The following is a 16,665-nucleotide window of genomic DNA, read 5'->3' as shown; positions in this document are numbered from 1 at the left end:
AATAAAGTCAACTGAGTATGTATAATAAATGTATATCTAGATGACAGAAGACTATGTATTTTTTTTTAAATAAATGTGCATTTCAAGTACCATACCTTTTAACATCTTCACTGCCACTGTCTCGCAACTGCTGCTCTTACTGATGCCAAAAGCTGAAGCCTCTACCACTTTACCAAAGGCGCCATGTCCTAGGACTTTACCTGGAGTAAAATGGAGATCAGTAGGCACAAAAAATACATGTAAACCTAAACACATACAGGTGAAACTCAAAAAATGTGAATAACGTGCAAAGTTTATTTACTTCAGTAATGCAACTTAAAAGGTGAAACTAATATATGAGAGAGAGTCATTAAATGCAGAGCAAGATAGTTCAAGCCGTGATTTGTCATAATTGTGATGATTATGGCTTACAGCTCATGAAAACCCCAAATCCCCCCCATTTACTATGATCTGGGGAGCCATGTCATCTGCTGGTGTTGGTCCACTGTGCTTCATTAAATCCAGGGTCAACGCATCCGTCTACCAGGAGATTGTCACGGATCGGCAGGCTGGAGGTGGATCCTCTGTGTCAGAGAGGGTTTGGCGAGGACCGTGTCGGTGGACCGGTTCTAAGTAGCTACTGGTTTTCACCAGAGCCCGCCGCAAAGCGGGTTGGTCTTGCAGCGGCGGTAGCAACCAGGTCGTATCCACCGGCAACGGCTCAACCTCTCTGACTGCTGAGATAGGCATGGTACAAGGGATAAGGCAAGAGCAAGGTCGGACGTACGGCTCAACCTCTCTGACTGCTGAGATAGGCATGGTACAAGGGATAAGGCAAGAGCAAGGTCGGACGTAGCAGAAGGTCAGGGCAGGCAGCAAGGGTCGTAGTCAGGGGCAACGGCAGGAGGTCTGGAACACGGGCTAGGAACAAACAAGGGAACGCTTTCACTAGGCACAAGGGCAACAAGATCCGGCAAGGGAGTGCAGGGGAAGTGAGGTATAAGTAGGGAGTGCACAGGTGGAAACTAAACAAGCTAATTGGGAAGATTGGGCCAGGCACCATCATTGGTGCACTGGCCCTTTAAATCAAGAGAGCTGGCGCGCGCGCGCCCTAGAGAGCGGAGCCGCGCGCGCCAGAGCATGACAGCCGGGGACCGGGACAGGTAAGTGACCTGGGATGCGATTCGCGAGCGGGCGCGTCCCGCTGTGCGAATCGCATCCCCAACGGCCATGACAGTGCAGCGCTCCCGGTCAGCGGGACTGACCGGGGCGCTGCAGGGAGAGAGACGCCGTGAGCGCTCCGGGGAGGAGCGGGGACCCGGAGCGCTCGGCGTAACAGAGATTTTGGAGAACTTCATGCTTACTTTCCTTTTAAGTTGCATTAATGAAATACAATGAACTTTTGCATGATATTCTACCGTAATTTTTCGAGTTTCACCTGTATAGTACAATGTTAAAGTAAAATGATTGCCATTTTTTTGCGGCGATATATGCAGGTCCTTGAATAATGTATTGAATTGTAAATTCGAATTTATCGTTACATATAGATTGTGAGATTTATACATTTTAATATTTTTTTTTGCATTTTGCCATCATCCTTGCATTGAGCCCAGTAGAGTTATATACTGGGTCATATGTAGGCCATAGTTAGCCGTCTTACCAAGTCTCAGTCTGTCTCGGGGAAACTCCCACTTGCTTGAGTCATAAGGGAGGTATTCACACTGTTCGTCCAAAGGCACTTCACCAGGATCCATGATGATGGAAAGGTATCCAGTCTTTATCTCACTATGGCTGGGCTGAAGAGTCAAAAAACGAATTTTGTATATTGTTACACAGGAGATTCTAATAAAGTCCTTAGTAAATTAGAAACCTTAATTCTCAAAATGCACTCAAAGTAGTGATTTTGCAGTTTTTTTTTCCAGTTTCTGCAAAAATACTACTCTACGCATATCCTAACTGCCTTTGAGTGTTTTTCAGAACAGTAGGTGTAAAGGGTTACTCCGGTGAAAAACTTTTTTTTTTTAAATCAACTGGTGCCAGAAAGTTAAACAGATTTGTAAATTATTTCTATTAAAAAATCTTTATCCTTCCTGTACTTATCATCTGCTGTATGCTCCACAGGAAGTTGTATTTTTTTCTGGAGTTCTTTTCTGTCCGACCACAGTGCTCTCTGCGGACACCTCTGTTTGTATCAGGAACTGTCCAGAGTACAAGCAAATCCCCATAGCAAACCTCTCCTGCTTTGGACAGTTACTGATATGGACAGAGGTGTTAGCAGAGAGCACTGTGGTCAGACAGAAAAGAGCTGCTGAATACTACAGTGGAAATTCTTTTCCGTTTGAAACACAGAGCTCTCTGCTGACACCATGAGCACAGTGCTCTCTGCTGACATCTCTGTCCATTTTAGGAACTGTCCAGAGTAAAAGGAAATCCCCATAGCAAACATATGCTGTTCTGGACATTTCCTAAAATGGACAGAGGTGTCAGCAGAGAGCACTGTGCTCATGATGTCAGCAGACAGCTCTTTGTCTCAAAATGAAAATAATTTCCACTGTAGTATTTAGCAGCTAATAAGTACAGGAAGGATTAAGATTTTTTAATAGAAGTAATTTACAAATCTGTTTAACTTTCTGGCACCAGTTGATTTAAATAAAAAAAAAAAAACAGTTTTTCACTGGAGTACCCCTTTAAGGCCAGTGCTGTTTACCGTTATGCATTTCTCTGCTCCATCATAGAAGCAGAATAACAATAATAGCACGGTCAGATCACTTATAGGTTAGACACAAATAGCCACATTTGCAGCCTATGTTCTTGCTAGTACTTTTGCTTGACAAAAAGATTTGACTCCAGTAGTATAGCTGGTAAAAACCTTTTCAAGTGGAACCCTTTTGGTGGCATCTTTGTCATGTTTATATCCTATAGCAGTGTTCACCCCCAACCCAGTCCTTAAAGGGTACCTCTCATCAAATAAACTTTTGATATATTTTAGATTAATGAATGTTGAATAACTTTCCAATAGCATGTTAATGAAAAATATGCTTCTTTCTATTGTATTTTTCCCGATCAGTCCTGTCAGCAAGCATTTCTGACTCATGCTGGAGTCCTAAACACTCAGAGCTGCCAGCCTGCTTTGTTCACAGCCAAACAGGCTGTGAACAAAGCAGGCTGGCAGCTCTGAGTGTTCTCCTTTGTGAACAAAGCAGACTGGCAGCTCGTAGTGTTTAGGACTCCAGCATGAGTCTGAAATGCTTGCTGCCAGGACTGGTAGGGAGACCCCTAGTGGTCATTTCTTCAAAGTGGAAAATTAAATAGAAAGAAGCATATTTTTTAATAACATGCAATTGTAAAGTTATTCTGCATACATTAATCTATAATATATCAAAAGTTTTTTTGATGAGAGGTACCCGTTAAGAACCACCAACATTGTGTTTTTTTTAAGTTCTCCATCGGAATAGTACAGGGAAAATTTTTAATCCTAGACTGTTGGTGGGTCCTGAGGACTGTGTTCAGGGCCTCTGTCTTATAGGACCTCTGTCTTATAAACAATTGCAAGACACTGGGGGATTAAATTAAAAATATTGGGCCGTCTGGCTGTCTGTCCCATGTGTGGCTACATATAAATGAAAGTGGGTAAGTTGTAAAAAAAGATTTACACAATTGGGCACATCTATGCCAAAAGCTGTCAATCCACCCAAGTTAAACTTGGTAAACAATGCACTAGAATATGCACCAATAGTGAAAGGCAACATTTTAAATATACCAAATTTTAAAGTACTTTTTGTCCGGGAGTCGCACTTTCAGACCATAATAATGTGTTGGATGAAAAGTGGTGCAAATTTTGGTGCATCATGAAAAGAATACCACATTTGGCGCAAACCAATTTGGCATTTCAATTATTTCCCCTACTGCATGGGTCTACAGTATGTCAACCACTTACCCTTTTAATGTTACAGAAGATGAGGATGAGGAGGATCCAGAAGAAAACCGCTATCACTCCAGTGCCAATGAGAATCACAATCTCAACATTGGTTTTGTCATCCACTCCTGGATCAAGGGACATAAAACTTCTGTTAATAGGTATACCATTGAATTTGTATGGGTCTATGAAAGTTTTAACCCCTTAAGGACTAGGTGTTTTTCGTTTTTTGCACTTTTGTTTTTTCCTCCTTACCTTTAAAAAATCATAACTCTTTCAATTTTGCACCTAAAAATCTGTATTATGGCGTATTTTTTGCGCCACCAATTCTACTTTGTAATAACATGAGTCATTGTACCCAAAAATCTACCCATTGTGCGACAAAATTAAAAAAAAAATGCCATTTTGTAACTTTTGGGGGCTTCCGTTTCTACGTAGTACAAATTACACCTTATCATTATTCTGTAGGTCCATACGGTTAAAATGATACCCTACTTGTATAGGTTTGATTTTGTATTACTACTGAAAAAAAATTATAAATACATGCAGGAAAATTTATACGTTTAAAATTGTCATTTTCTGAGCCCTATAACTTTTTAATTTTTCCATGAGGGCTCATATTTTGCACCGTGATCTGAAGTTTTTGTCGGTACCATTTTTGCATTGATCGGACTTTTTGATCGCTTTTTATTCATCTTTTCATGATATAAAAAGTGACCAAAAATACGCTATTTTGGACTTTGGAATTTTTTTGCGCGTAAACCATTGAACTTGCGGTTTAAAAAGCAGTATATTTTTATAATTCCGACATTTCCGCACGCGACTATACCACATATGTTTATTTTTATTTACACTGTTTTTTTTTTAATCTTGGAAATGCCGGGTGATTCAAACTTTTATTAGGGGAAGGGATCATTGAAAGGCTTAATGATTTTTTTTACACTTTTCTTATGCCATCTAAGCCTAGGGGGGGCTATAACATTGCATGTACTGATCTTAACCACTGATTGATGCATCTCCATAGGAATGCATCAATCAGTGTTTTCGGTGATTGAATGCTCAAGCCTGGATCTCAGGCTTGAGCATTCATTCGGCGATTGGACTGCAGGAAGGAAGGTAAGAGACCTCCTCCTGTGCTACAGCTGTTCGGGATGCCGCGGCGATCCCGGACAGCTCCCTGAGCTAACCGGCACATTTTACTTTCACTTTTAGGCTAAAGGGTTAATAGGGCGCGACACCGCGATCAGTGTAACCGTGTAACCCCGCGTTATATCACGGGAGCGGGACTAGGGGCGTAAGTTTATGGCCTTGGTCCTTAACAGGTTAAAGGGGTACTCAGGTGGAAAACATATTTTTTCAAATCAACTGGTGCCAGAAAACTAAACAGATTTGTAAATTACTTCTAATTAGAAATCGTAATCCTTCCAGTACTTATCAACTGCTGTATACTACAGAGGAAGTTGTATTTCTTTCTGGAATTCTTTTTTGTCTGACCACAGTGCTCTCTGCTGCCACCTCTGTCCATATCAGTAACTGTCCAAAGCAGGAGAGGTTTGTTATGGGGATTTGCTTGTTCTCTGGACAGTTCCTGATACGAACAAAGGTGTCCGCAGAGAGCACTGTAGTCAGACAGAAAAGAACTCCAGAAAAAAATACAACTTCCTGTGGAGCATACAGCAGCTGATAAGTACTGGAAGGATTAAGATTTTTAAATAGAAGTCATTTACAAATCTGTTTAACTTCCTGGCACCAGTCTATTTGAAAAAAATAAAAATTAAATTCCACTGGAGTACCCCTTTAAGTGTATTCAGTCCAGTTCTCAGTCTATGCCAATGTCATGCATGTAAAGTAAGACCCCTGCAGATACAATCCCAGCTCAGTTAATAATAGAAAGTATTTGTATGCATGCTCTATGATACAGATAAACATTCTAGAAACTGTTTAGGAAATAGTAAAATTTGTCCAATAAAACTGGACTTTTAAGTAACACCTTCAACGGAGACAACAGCGGATGAATTTGCACATCCCTTCTCGTTGCATGCGGTGCAGAGATATATACCAGCGTCTTCTTCCCGGACTCGCTGAATGCTCAGTGTGTGATTCTGGTTTCCCAGTACTATTCCTATGTGAGAAATAATGTTAAATACACATTAGACAAAACATTATATTTTGGCCAGAACAAAATAACTCATACAAAATGCATTTATTCAATAATTTTAGTGTCAGTGTAGCCATATAACTAGTATTAAGGCTGCATAGGGCCCACCTCAACCTTTCAAGTCGTCATCCAAAGGGACCTTCACAATAGCCTTATTAAAATGGAGCCTATTGATTTAATGCAAGTAAAATGGCATAACCCCCATTTAGGGATTCCAGTGTACAATGCACACTATGGAATTTCAGCGCCAGTCGTTTTGCAGCTGAAATTCTGCCAATGAAAGAATAATCTTGCTCATTCTTTTGGCAGGATCCTTCTGGAATTCACTGCAATCTATGAGGACGTCATTGTATGCGTGGTCCTGGTGTCAACTGATTCAGTCGGCGCGGGCTGCACTTGGAATTTTTGGGCCAAATTTCTCAATGTGAACCTGGCCTAACAAGTGCTGATTAATCAGTGAACATTTAAAGGGTTACTCCGCCCACAGGCATCTTATCCCCTTTCCAAAGGATAGGGGATAAGATGTCTGATTGTGAGGGTCCCACCGCTGGGACCCCCCACGATCTCCATGCAGCACCCGTGACACACCCGACATTCTAAACAGTATGGGCGGCCAGAGACGTGACACCACGCCCCAGCCATTGTCTATGGGAGGGGGCATGACGGCCATCACATCCCATAGACATGAATGGAGGGGGGATTGGCATAATGGGCGTTCCATTGACATGAATGGAGGGGACGTGGCGTGACATCACATTTCAGGTTACCCAAACCCAGCGTTCTAAACATACTGTTTAGAATGCTGGGTACAGCACAGGTGCACGGGGCGGCACTTTGGATAAGGAATAAGGTGTCTGTGGGCAGAGTACCCCTTTAAGGAGCCTTCATATTGGTCAATCAATTGTAGCTGGGCTGCACGAACGATCGCTTAATGATTTGTGGGGCCCTTTAATTTCATCGTTGTTGGATGCACAGGGTAATGAGCAGTCGATAATGATGATTTTAATGCCTACATGCAAGGTCGAACACCCAACGATCAGACACTCATCCCCCATCCACAGGATAGGGGTTAAGTTGTGTTATTCGGAATGCCCCTTTAATGCTTAGCTGTGCAAAATATCTCCTTTATGACACCCATTCAATTTCTTTCACTACTTCTCAGTTTCCATATGACAATACATATAATTTACAGTTTGTGATGAAGGTTAGTCCTGCATTTCTTAAATAGGTACTAATAATGTCTTTAAAGGGAGCTTTCCAGCCAAAGAATATTGATGACCTATCCTCAGAAAATAAACAATGTACAGGTGGCGGAAGCCTCAGCTCTGTACATTGATTGCAGTGGGGGCACCGGGTTACTGCAGAGCAGCTCCCATTGAGGTGAACAGGAGCTACCCTGCAGAACTCACACGGATGTCTTCCTAACAATCTGACTTGCTCTCTGATCTTGAAAGGATTGGACAAAGTTGATTTGTTAGAAAGGTCTCTTTACTCCTTTACTATAAGTTGATCACAGATTGACCCCCAGCGATCAGCAGTAATTAATTGTTCGGTTTCCCTGCAGTGCCCCAACAGGAGAAATGAAACATTACACAAACTGTAAATCAAGGACACAACAAGCCCCCCAGAGAGAGAAGTGTTCTTTGGAACCAGTAATTCATTTTTTATTGTGTCATACCTGATACTTCTGCCACTAACTTGCTGTCTTTATACCAAAGGATGCTAGGGCTGGGGGCCCCGTCTGCTTCACATTGCATCACCATGGAGTCACTGACATTCACCATCTTGTCTGTCAGGTTAAAGCGAAAATATGGGGCTTCCTGTGCTACAAAGGAGAAATAGTAGGCTATATGAAGTTCTCATTAAGTCCTGTAACTATATGTATGTGTGCATTCCTTATAGTAACATAGTATATAAAATTGACCCTCTAATACAGTGTTTTCCAACCAGTGTGCCTCCAGCTGTTGCAAAAATACAACCCTCTTCACCAATGGGATCCATGTTGGTCTATGACACATCAAAAGAACATTTTGACTGGAGGACACCTTAAATATTAAGTCAGCCATAGTCATTATCTACTGCTTCACGCACGTAGCTGCTGATCACAGAATAAGTCCCCTTCTGTGGAATAGCACCATGCCCCACTTAACTCTTTCCTCCCTGGAAAAAGAAAAAACACTGAACGTAACGTTGATCCTCTTACTCACCAAGCACTGATATATACTTCTTCTGACAATGCTTCTCGCGAGTTTTACGGTTTTGCACTTCGCAGACATAGGCCCCTTCATCTTTTATGGACAGGTTGGGGATGTTGAGTATCAGAGTTGCATTACTTGACCCTTCTTCATGCTGCACTGTTCCTTCCATGCGGTCGGCATACTGATGCACGTTTTTACATTCTAATACGAGCGGGTTTCCCTCTGCGCCATTTAATGCGTTAAGGTTCAGTCGGTACCACTGCATGTTCTCGTAAGTGTATTTGTCTGAATGGCAGCTCAGACTGAGGTTCTGACCCTCTATCGGTTCCTTCGAGGGCTCAGGATCAATCGCAAAGCCATCTGGAATTGCTAAAAAGAATTGTGTTTGTTATACAGATGGAGTCTAGTCAAACATTCTGGAGGAGAGGAGTATATAAACACTGTCCAAAGGAGTCATGGCTTTATTTATTAGCATTATCTCACTGGAGGTAAAAGGCAAAGGATAAATAGCCTGCAGTTTTTTATACAGTGTCCATGGTGTTTGCCACTAGAGGGCGCTTTATTTGCAGTACAGTATATGATACTGTATATTAGTGGTCTTTAAACTGTGGACCTACAGATGTTGTAAATCTACAACTCCCAGAATGCCCGGACAGTTGTTAACACATTCATTGGTGGTGATACATTGCAAAAAGGAATATTTATCTAGCTAAAATCTATCTATCTATCTAGTATCTATCTATCTATCTATCTAGTATCTATCTATCTCATATCTATCTATCTAGTATCTTTCTATCTCATATCTATCTATCTAGTATCTTTCTATCTCATATCTATCTATCTCATATCTGTTATTTATTTATCTATCTATCTATCTATCTATCTCATATCTATTATCTATCTATCTCCTATCTATCTCATATCTGTTATTTATCTATCTAGTATCTATCTATCTATCTCATATCTATTATCTATCTATCTCATATCTATTATCTATCTATCTATCTATCTATCTATCTAGTATCTATCTAGTATCTATCTATCTATCTATCTATCTATCTAGTATCTATCTATTTATCTAGTATCTTTCTATCTATCTATCTATCTATCTAGTATCTATCTATCTATCTATCTATCTAGTATCTATCTATCTATCTAGTATCTATCTATCTATCTATCTAGTATCTATCTAGTATCTATCGAGTATCTATCTAGTATCTATCTAGTATCTATCTATCTATCTAGTATCTTTCTATCTATCTATCTATCTATCTAGTATCTATCTATCTATCTATCTATCTAGTATCTATTTATCTATCTAGTATCTATCTAGTATCTATCTAGTATCTATCTAGTATCTATCTATCTAGTATCTATCTATCTAGTATCTATCTATCTATCTATCTATCTATCTATCTATCTATCTATCTATCTATCTATCTATCTATCTAGAAATCCTAATAAGCAGCACATCCGCCCAGAAGACCAACGTATAAGGTGCTAACTATCTATAAAAATGGGTGCAGGCAACTGAAATGAATCAAGTCCACCAATTCTTCTGCATCAATAAGAAATAAAGCCAGTGCAGCACTCCATAAAGTGAAAAAATGAAAATTTATTCCATCAAAGAAATGTGTGAGAGCAGCAACGTTTCAATCCTCTCCAGGATCTTTCTCAAGCCAGAGAAAGATCCTTGAGAAAAATCCTGGAGAGGATTGAAACGTTGCTGCTCTCACACATTTCTTTGATGGAATAACTTTTCCTTTTTTCACTTTATGGAGTGCTGCACTGGCTTTATTTTTTATTGATGCAGAAGAATTGGTGGACTTGATTAATTTCAGTTGCCTGCACCCATCCATTGTACATCATCATTTTTTCGCTTGAGTGCTGTTGTGATTTTTTCTTTACCTATCTATCTACAATTCTATAGAAAGCACAGGGTGGGCTGCACCTCAAAAATATGAAGAAGTGGGTGCACGCAGCAGAAGGTCCCAGGTCCCGGGTCCGTAATGCTAGAAGAACAGATTTGCTTCAGCACACAAAAGTAGTTCAAGTAGTTTTCAAGCAAAAAAGGCCGCATGTGCGGCTGAAACGTAGCAATTGGAATGAAATAAACCACTTGTCACTACTTTCATGTGCTGCAGCAAATCTGTTCTTCTATCCACAATTCTATATCTATCATATTTATTAAGTATATACATATATTCCAATATTCTAACAGTAGCTGCAGTCACTTACTTGTCACATAAAAGTATACAAGTCTCTCATCTCTGCCGGCTTTGTTGGAAGCTGTACATTTATACATTATAGATAAATTGGCTTTTTGTATCACCATCTTGCTTACAGTCTGGAAATATGAAAAAAGAAAAAGAAAACAATCTACATAAAATGCAATGTCAATCGCTAATGTCCTAATATACTTATGTGTTCTTCCTTAAAGGGGTACTCTTACAAAATAACTTATCCCCTATACAAAGGATAGGGGATAAGTTATAGATCGTGGGGGGTCTGAGGGCTGGGGCCCTCTGGGATCTCCTGGATGGGGCCGCGGCAGTCTGCAGGAAGTGAATTTTCATCCCCAGCAGAAAGCCGCGTGTCGTCCGCTGCTTCATGCGGGGACGGAACGCCCCCTTTCCTGTATATTGCTGCGGCCCTGTGCCGAAGATCCCCGCGCGATCTATAAATTAACTTAAGTTGTTTTGTACTATAGATGTCCTTTAAGTTATCTCTGAACCGATTTATCCTAAGATACATGTATGTCCGATCTGTTCACTATACTGGAGATTCTCATTACTAGATGACTGTGACATGTACCTAATGGTTTGCATCCCTTGCCTCTCTGTCACCCATAGAATGATATGCCATTCTATGCCATTGCCAATGCCATCCCATAGACAACGTTGTCTGCTGAGCAGATTCCACCTGAAGAATAAACAAAATGTATACTTTTGGTGGCAGAACTTCAGCACAGGAATGGCTGACAATTAATTTCCATAGTGTGCACTGTGCAGCGGAATCCCAATGACCGCAATGAGATTCTGCTACACCAGAATTTTCGACCTATATTCCTAATATGAATTCCGGTTGGAAATTCCGTAGTGTGTACCTGGCCTAATACACCACTGACTATATTCTACACTGGGTTAATCTGATCTGCTTTCAATTTGTAACTATGCCTGTTGGATATGTATTTAAAAGAGTCGTTCTGAAAGCTTGCAATCTATAAAAGGAATTAGCCAACAAAGGCATCAACCTTACTCCACTTATCTCCTGCATTTCTACAGCTAACACGGTACCAACTCTCTTTTGTTATGTTAAATATATATATATATATATATATATATATATATACACAAGCACACACACACACACACACACACACACACACATATATATATATATATATATATATATATATATACACATATAAATCGAAAGAGAGCAGCACTCCAGTGCATAGAAGTTGGTGGGGTGTAATTAGTTGCTAGATCCTGGTCACAGATCCTTCCAACGTAGACAAAACAAAAAGGCAACAGCACTCCCGTTTGTGTGAATAAAGACCAACATTTTTTGCACCTTATGGGAGTGCTGTTGCCTTTTTTTGTTTTGTATATATATATATATATATATATATATATATATATATCAGGCCCTTGTGAAATTATCTCATATTCTCTTGACATGATAAGTCTAACAATATGATCACATTTTTACACCACAACAAGCCTGGCAAGGTGACATATACATTTTGGTCATGATGCAATAATTGGGAACTATTTCCTTAAAATTAAGAGGAGATGTTAACACAGTCCTCTCAGCAGATTGTCCTTCTCCGAAGGGAACAGATGTGTGACGAAAAACAGGAAAATTGTAACCTGCAGGAGTGGTCTGAAAACAGGAAAGGATGAGGAAATAGGAAACTGGTTTTGTCTGCTAAATGTTGGTGTTTTCGGTCTAATTTTGTGCCCTTTAAGCAGGCACTTAGTCACAGCGTATCTATTCAACACATGAACCCACCAGGGAGCCTCGAAAAGGTCATCAGATCTCACAAATGTTAGTATAGGTCACTCACTACAAGACAGACGCATACATGACTGTGTATCCTAACAGGAAGCTGCTCTGCTACATGCTGCAGAACTTTCCTTGCAAAAGGAAAACCATAGGATCTAATTATAGAGTCTTCTCCGGGGATAAAAAAAAAGAGGACTTCATCTTGGTAAAAGGGACCAGTTTACATGGATAGTTATGTAAGTTAACCCCTTAAGGACCCAGCCAATTTTCACTGTGGGACCCGGCAATTTTTTGCACATCTGAGCACTGTCACTTTGAGCATTAATAACTCTGGGATGCCTTTACTTTTCATTCTAATTCCGAGATTTTTTTTTTTCGTGACATATTCTACTTTATGTTAGTGGTAAAATTTTGTCGATACTTGCACCATTTCTTGGTGAAAAATTAAAAAAATGTTATGAAAAAATTTTAAATTTTGCATTTTTTTTTTTTTACTTTGAAGCTCTCTGCTTATAAGGAAAATGAATATTCCAAATAAATGATATATTGATTCACATATACAATATGTCTACTTTATGTTTGCATCATTAAGTTGACATGTTTTTACTTTTGGAAGACATCAGAGGACTTCAAAGTTCAGCAGCAATTTTCCAATTTTTCACAAAATGTTCAAAATCGAAATTTTTCAGGGACCAGTTCAGTTTTGAAGTGGATTTGAAGGGCCTTCATGTTAGAAATACCCCATAAATGACCCCATTATAAAAAACTGCACCCCTCAAAGTATTCAAAGGGACATTCAAAAGGTTTGTTAACCCTTCAAATGTTTCACAGGAATAGCAGCAAACTGAAGGAGAAAATTAAAAATCTTAATTTTTTACACTGGCATGTTCTTGTAGACCCAGTTTTTGAATTTTTACAAGGGGTAAAAGGAGAGCTATCTTCTTAAAATGTGTAACCCAATTTCTCTCGACTACGGAAATACCTCATGTGTATATCAAGTGCTCTGTGGGTGCACTAGAGGGCTCAGAAGGGAAGGAGCGACAGTGGGATTTTGGAGAGTGAGTTTTTCTGAAATAGTTTTTGGTGGGGCATGTCACATTTAAGAAGCCCCTGTGGTGCCAGAATAGCAAAAAAAACACATGGCATACTATTTTGGAAACTACCCCATCTCTTCTGAGTATGGAAATACCTCATGTGTGGACGTCAAGTGCTCTGCTGGCGCACTACAATGCTCAGAAGAGAAGGAGTCAAATTTGGCTTTTGGAAAGCAAATTTTGCTGAAATGTTTTTTTTTTTTTTTTGGGGGGGGGGGGGGGGGGGCATGTTGCATTTAGGAAGCCCCTATGGTGCCAGAACAGCAAAAAAAAAAAAAGAACCCACATGGCATACTATTTTGGAAATGTAACAAGGGGTACAGTGAGCCTTAACACCCCACTTTTCTTTAAAGCCCCCCGTGGTGCCAGAACAGTGGACCCCCCCACATGTGACCCCTTTTGGAAACTACACCCCTCACAGAATTTAATAAGGGGTGCAGTGAATATTTACACCCCACTGGTGTTTAACAGATCTTTGGAACAGTGGGCTGTTCAAATGAAAAATTACATTTTTCATTTTCACGGACCACTGTTCCAAAAATCTGTCAGACACCTCTGGGGCGTAAATGCTCACTGTACCCCTTATTACATTACATGAGGGGTGTAGTTTCCAAAATGGGGTCACATGTGGGGGGGGGGGTCCATTGTTCTGGCACTATGGGGGCTTTTTAAACACGTGACCTTCAAAATCAGGACAAATTTTCTCTTCAAAAGCCCAATGGCGCTCCTTCTCTTCTGAGCATTGTAGTTCGCCCGCAGAGCACTTTACATCCACATATGGGGTATGTTCTTACTCTGAAGAAATTAGGTTACAAATTTTGGGGGGCTTTTTTCCTATTTTCCCTTGTGAACATGAAAAATTTAGGGTAACACCAGCATTTTAGTGAAAAAAAATTTCCCATCCAACTTTAATGAAAATTCTTCAAACACCTGTGCGGTGTTAAGGCTCACTATACCACTTGTTACGTTCCGTGAGGGATGTAGTTTCCAAAATAGGGTCACATGTGGGTATTTATTTTTTTGCGTTTATGTCAGAACTGCTGTAAAATCAGCCACCTCTGTTCAAATCACCAATTTAGACCTCAAATATACAATATACAGTGCGCTCTCACTCCTGAGCCTTGTTGTGCATCCGCAGAGCATTTTACATCCATCTTACGGGGTATTTCCGTACTCAGGAGAAATTGCGTTCCAAATTTTGGGGGTCTTTTTTTCTTTTTACCGCTTGTGAAAATAAAAAGTATGGGGCAACACCAGCATGTTAGTGTAAATTTTTTTTTTTACACTAACAGGCTGGTGTAAAGGAGTAAAAGGAGAAAAAGCCACCCAAAATGTGTAGTACAATTTCTCCCGAGTACGGAAATACCCCATATGTGGCCCTCAACTGTTTCTTTGAAATACAACAAGGCTCCGAAGTGAGGAAGTGAGAGAGAGCCATGCGCATTTGAGGACTAAATTAGGTATTGCATAGGGGTCGACATAGGGGTATTCTACGCCAGTGATTCCCAAACAGGGTGCCTCCAGCTGTTGAAAAAAAAAATTGCCGCAGCTCAAACTTCAAGCAGGAAACTTACTGTAAACCTGCCCGTATGAATGTACCCTCCAGCTGTTTCAAAACTACAACTCCCAGCATGTACTGACAGACAGTGCATGCTGGGAGTTGTACTTTTGCAACAGCTTGAGGCACACTAGTTGGAAAACCTACAGTTAGGTTCTGTTACCTAACTCAGTATTTTCCAACCAGTGTTCCTCCAGCTGTTGCAAAACTACAACTCCCAGCATGTACTGATCACCGAAGGGCATGCTGGGAGATGTAGTTATGCAACAGCTAGAGGTACGCAACTACAACTCCCAGCATGCCAAGACAGCTGTTTGTTGTTTGGGCATGCTGGGATTTGCAGTTTTGCAACATCTGGAGGGCTACAATTTAGAGACCACTGCACAGTGATCTCCAGACTGTAGCCCCCCAAGCTGTTGCAAAACAGTTGTCTGGGCATGCTGGGAGTTGTAGTTTTGAAACATCTGGAGGGCTACAGTTTAGAGACCACTGTATAGTGGTCTCAAACAGTTGCCCTTCAGATGTTGCTAGGCAACTCACCGGCTACCGTAGGATCCAGGGAGCCAGCCACAAGTCATCGCCGCCTGCCGATCACCGCCCGCTGCCGTTGCCGATGGGTGAGTGGACTTCTGTGCCAGTCCTCGTCGGTTTACCCATTCTGCCCCATCTATTGTGGGTGGGCAGAGGGGGAAACCGAAAGTTAACCCCCCCGCCCCCGATCTGCTATTGGTTGTCGCTTATGGATGACCAATAGCAGGGATAGGAGGGGTGGCATCCCTGCCACCTCACTCCTATCCCTTCAGGGGGAACGTGGGTGTCTTGGACAACCCCGATCCCCCTTATTTTCCGGGTCAACGGGTCACCATAGACCCGTATGACCTGGAATCGACGGGCATTTGCGCAGGGTGCCTGCTGATCGATATCAGCAGTCACCCCGGTCCCCGCCCGATGCACGGCGGGGACCGAAATTCCCATGGGCGTACAGGTACGCCCTGGGTCCTTAAGTACCAGGGTGTCAAGGTATACCTGTACGCCCTGGCTACTTAACAGGTTAAAGTACTTTGTGATATAGAAATTTATAAATTCGATCCAGTCCCAAGAGCCCTCTCTTGTGCTGATCGTTCGCTACGATGTATCAATAGAGGTAAAATGTATCATCCTGTGTCCATTCTGCTCTGCTGACAGTGAGAAGGGAGATAGGTTACATTTACAGACTTTGTTGATTTGTGGAGGTTTTTATGCTATATTTATTGTTTTACTGCAATGGCTAGGCTATATTGTAAGTGAATGTAAGGTTGTGACATCATCTTAAAAAACATAGTAATAAAACTCAATGGCTTTTAGGAGCTTTTAGCACTTGAATTCAACAGCACTTGGCAAAAGTCCGTCTCAAAGAGGCTCAGTCACTCTCCAGGGTCCCCACACCTTCTACAATACCTGCCACTGCTGCTGCACATAGGCCTTAGTTTTATGACCATGAAAAATGCCAGTAACACTATATGGAGTCATCTACAGCTGTGTGCGGATCAGACTCCCTGGTGGAGGAAATGGTTGCCAGTATTTCATTGTAACATCTTTTATGAGGCTGAGAAAAGACATACGTCCATCCAGTTCAGCCTATTAGTTTGCAATGTTGAAACAGAGGAACGCAAACCCCCCCATGAGGAACAGTGGAAGCCAATTTTCCTTACCTTAGGGAAAAAATCCTTCCCAACTCCAAGTCTGGCATTTAGAATAAATCCCGGCATCAA

The 16,665-nt window shown here is 41.1% G+C and overlaps 1 protein-coding gene across 12 annotated transcripts in view; it reads right to left on the bottom strand.

Annotated features, from left to right (window-relative positions):
• Nucleotides 1-16,665, bottom strand: part of FLT4 (fms related receptor tyrosine kinase 4) — a 350,628-nt gene that overhangs the window by 26,272 nt on the left and 307,691 nt on the right. For all 12 annotated transcript variants that reach the window (XM_056516978.1, XM_056516982.1, XM_056516985.1 and 9 more), the window contains 7 exons: nt 10,490-10,598; nt 8,261-8,620; nt 7,732-7,878; nt 5,886-6,017; nt 3,917-4,023; nt 1,640-1,775; nt 96-200 (listed from right to left, as the gene is read on the bottom strand). In XM_056516978.1, coding sequence (XP_056372953.1) covers nt 96-200; nt 1,640-1,775; nt 3,917-4,023; nt 5,886-6,017; nt 7,732-7,878; nt 8,261-8,620; nt 10,490-10,598 — 1,096 coding nt within the window. The remainder of the gene's footprint in view (nt 1-95; nt 201-1,639; nt 1,776-3,916; nt 4,024-5,885; nt 6,018-7,731; nt 7,879-8,260; nt 8,621-10,489; nt 10,599-16,665) is intronic.

Source organism: Hyla sarda, chromosome 4 (assembly GCF_029499605.1).
Source record: "Hyla sarda isolate aHylSar1 chromosome 4, aHylSar1.hap1, whole genome shotgun sequence".
Taxonomy (NCBI): domain Eukaryota; kingdom Metazoa; phylum Chordata; class Amphibia; order Anura; family Hylidae; genus Hyla; species Hyla sarda.
Note: the sequence above shows the minus strand (reverse complement) of the source record. Positions and strands in the feature narration are given on the sequence as shown.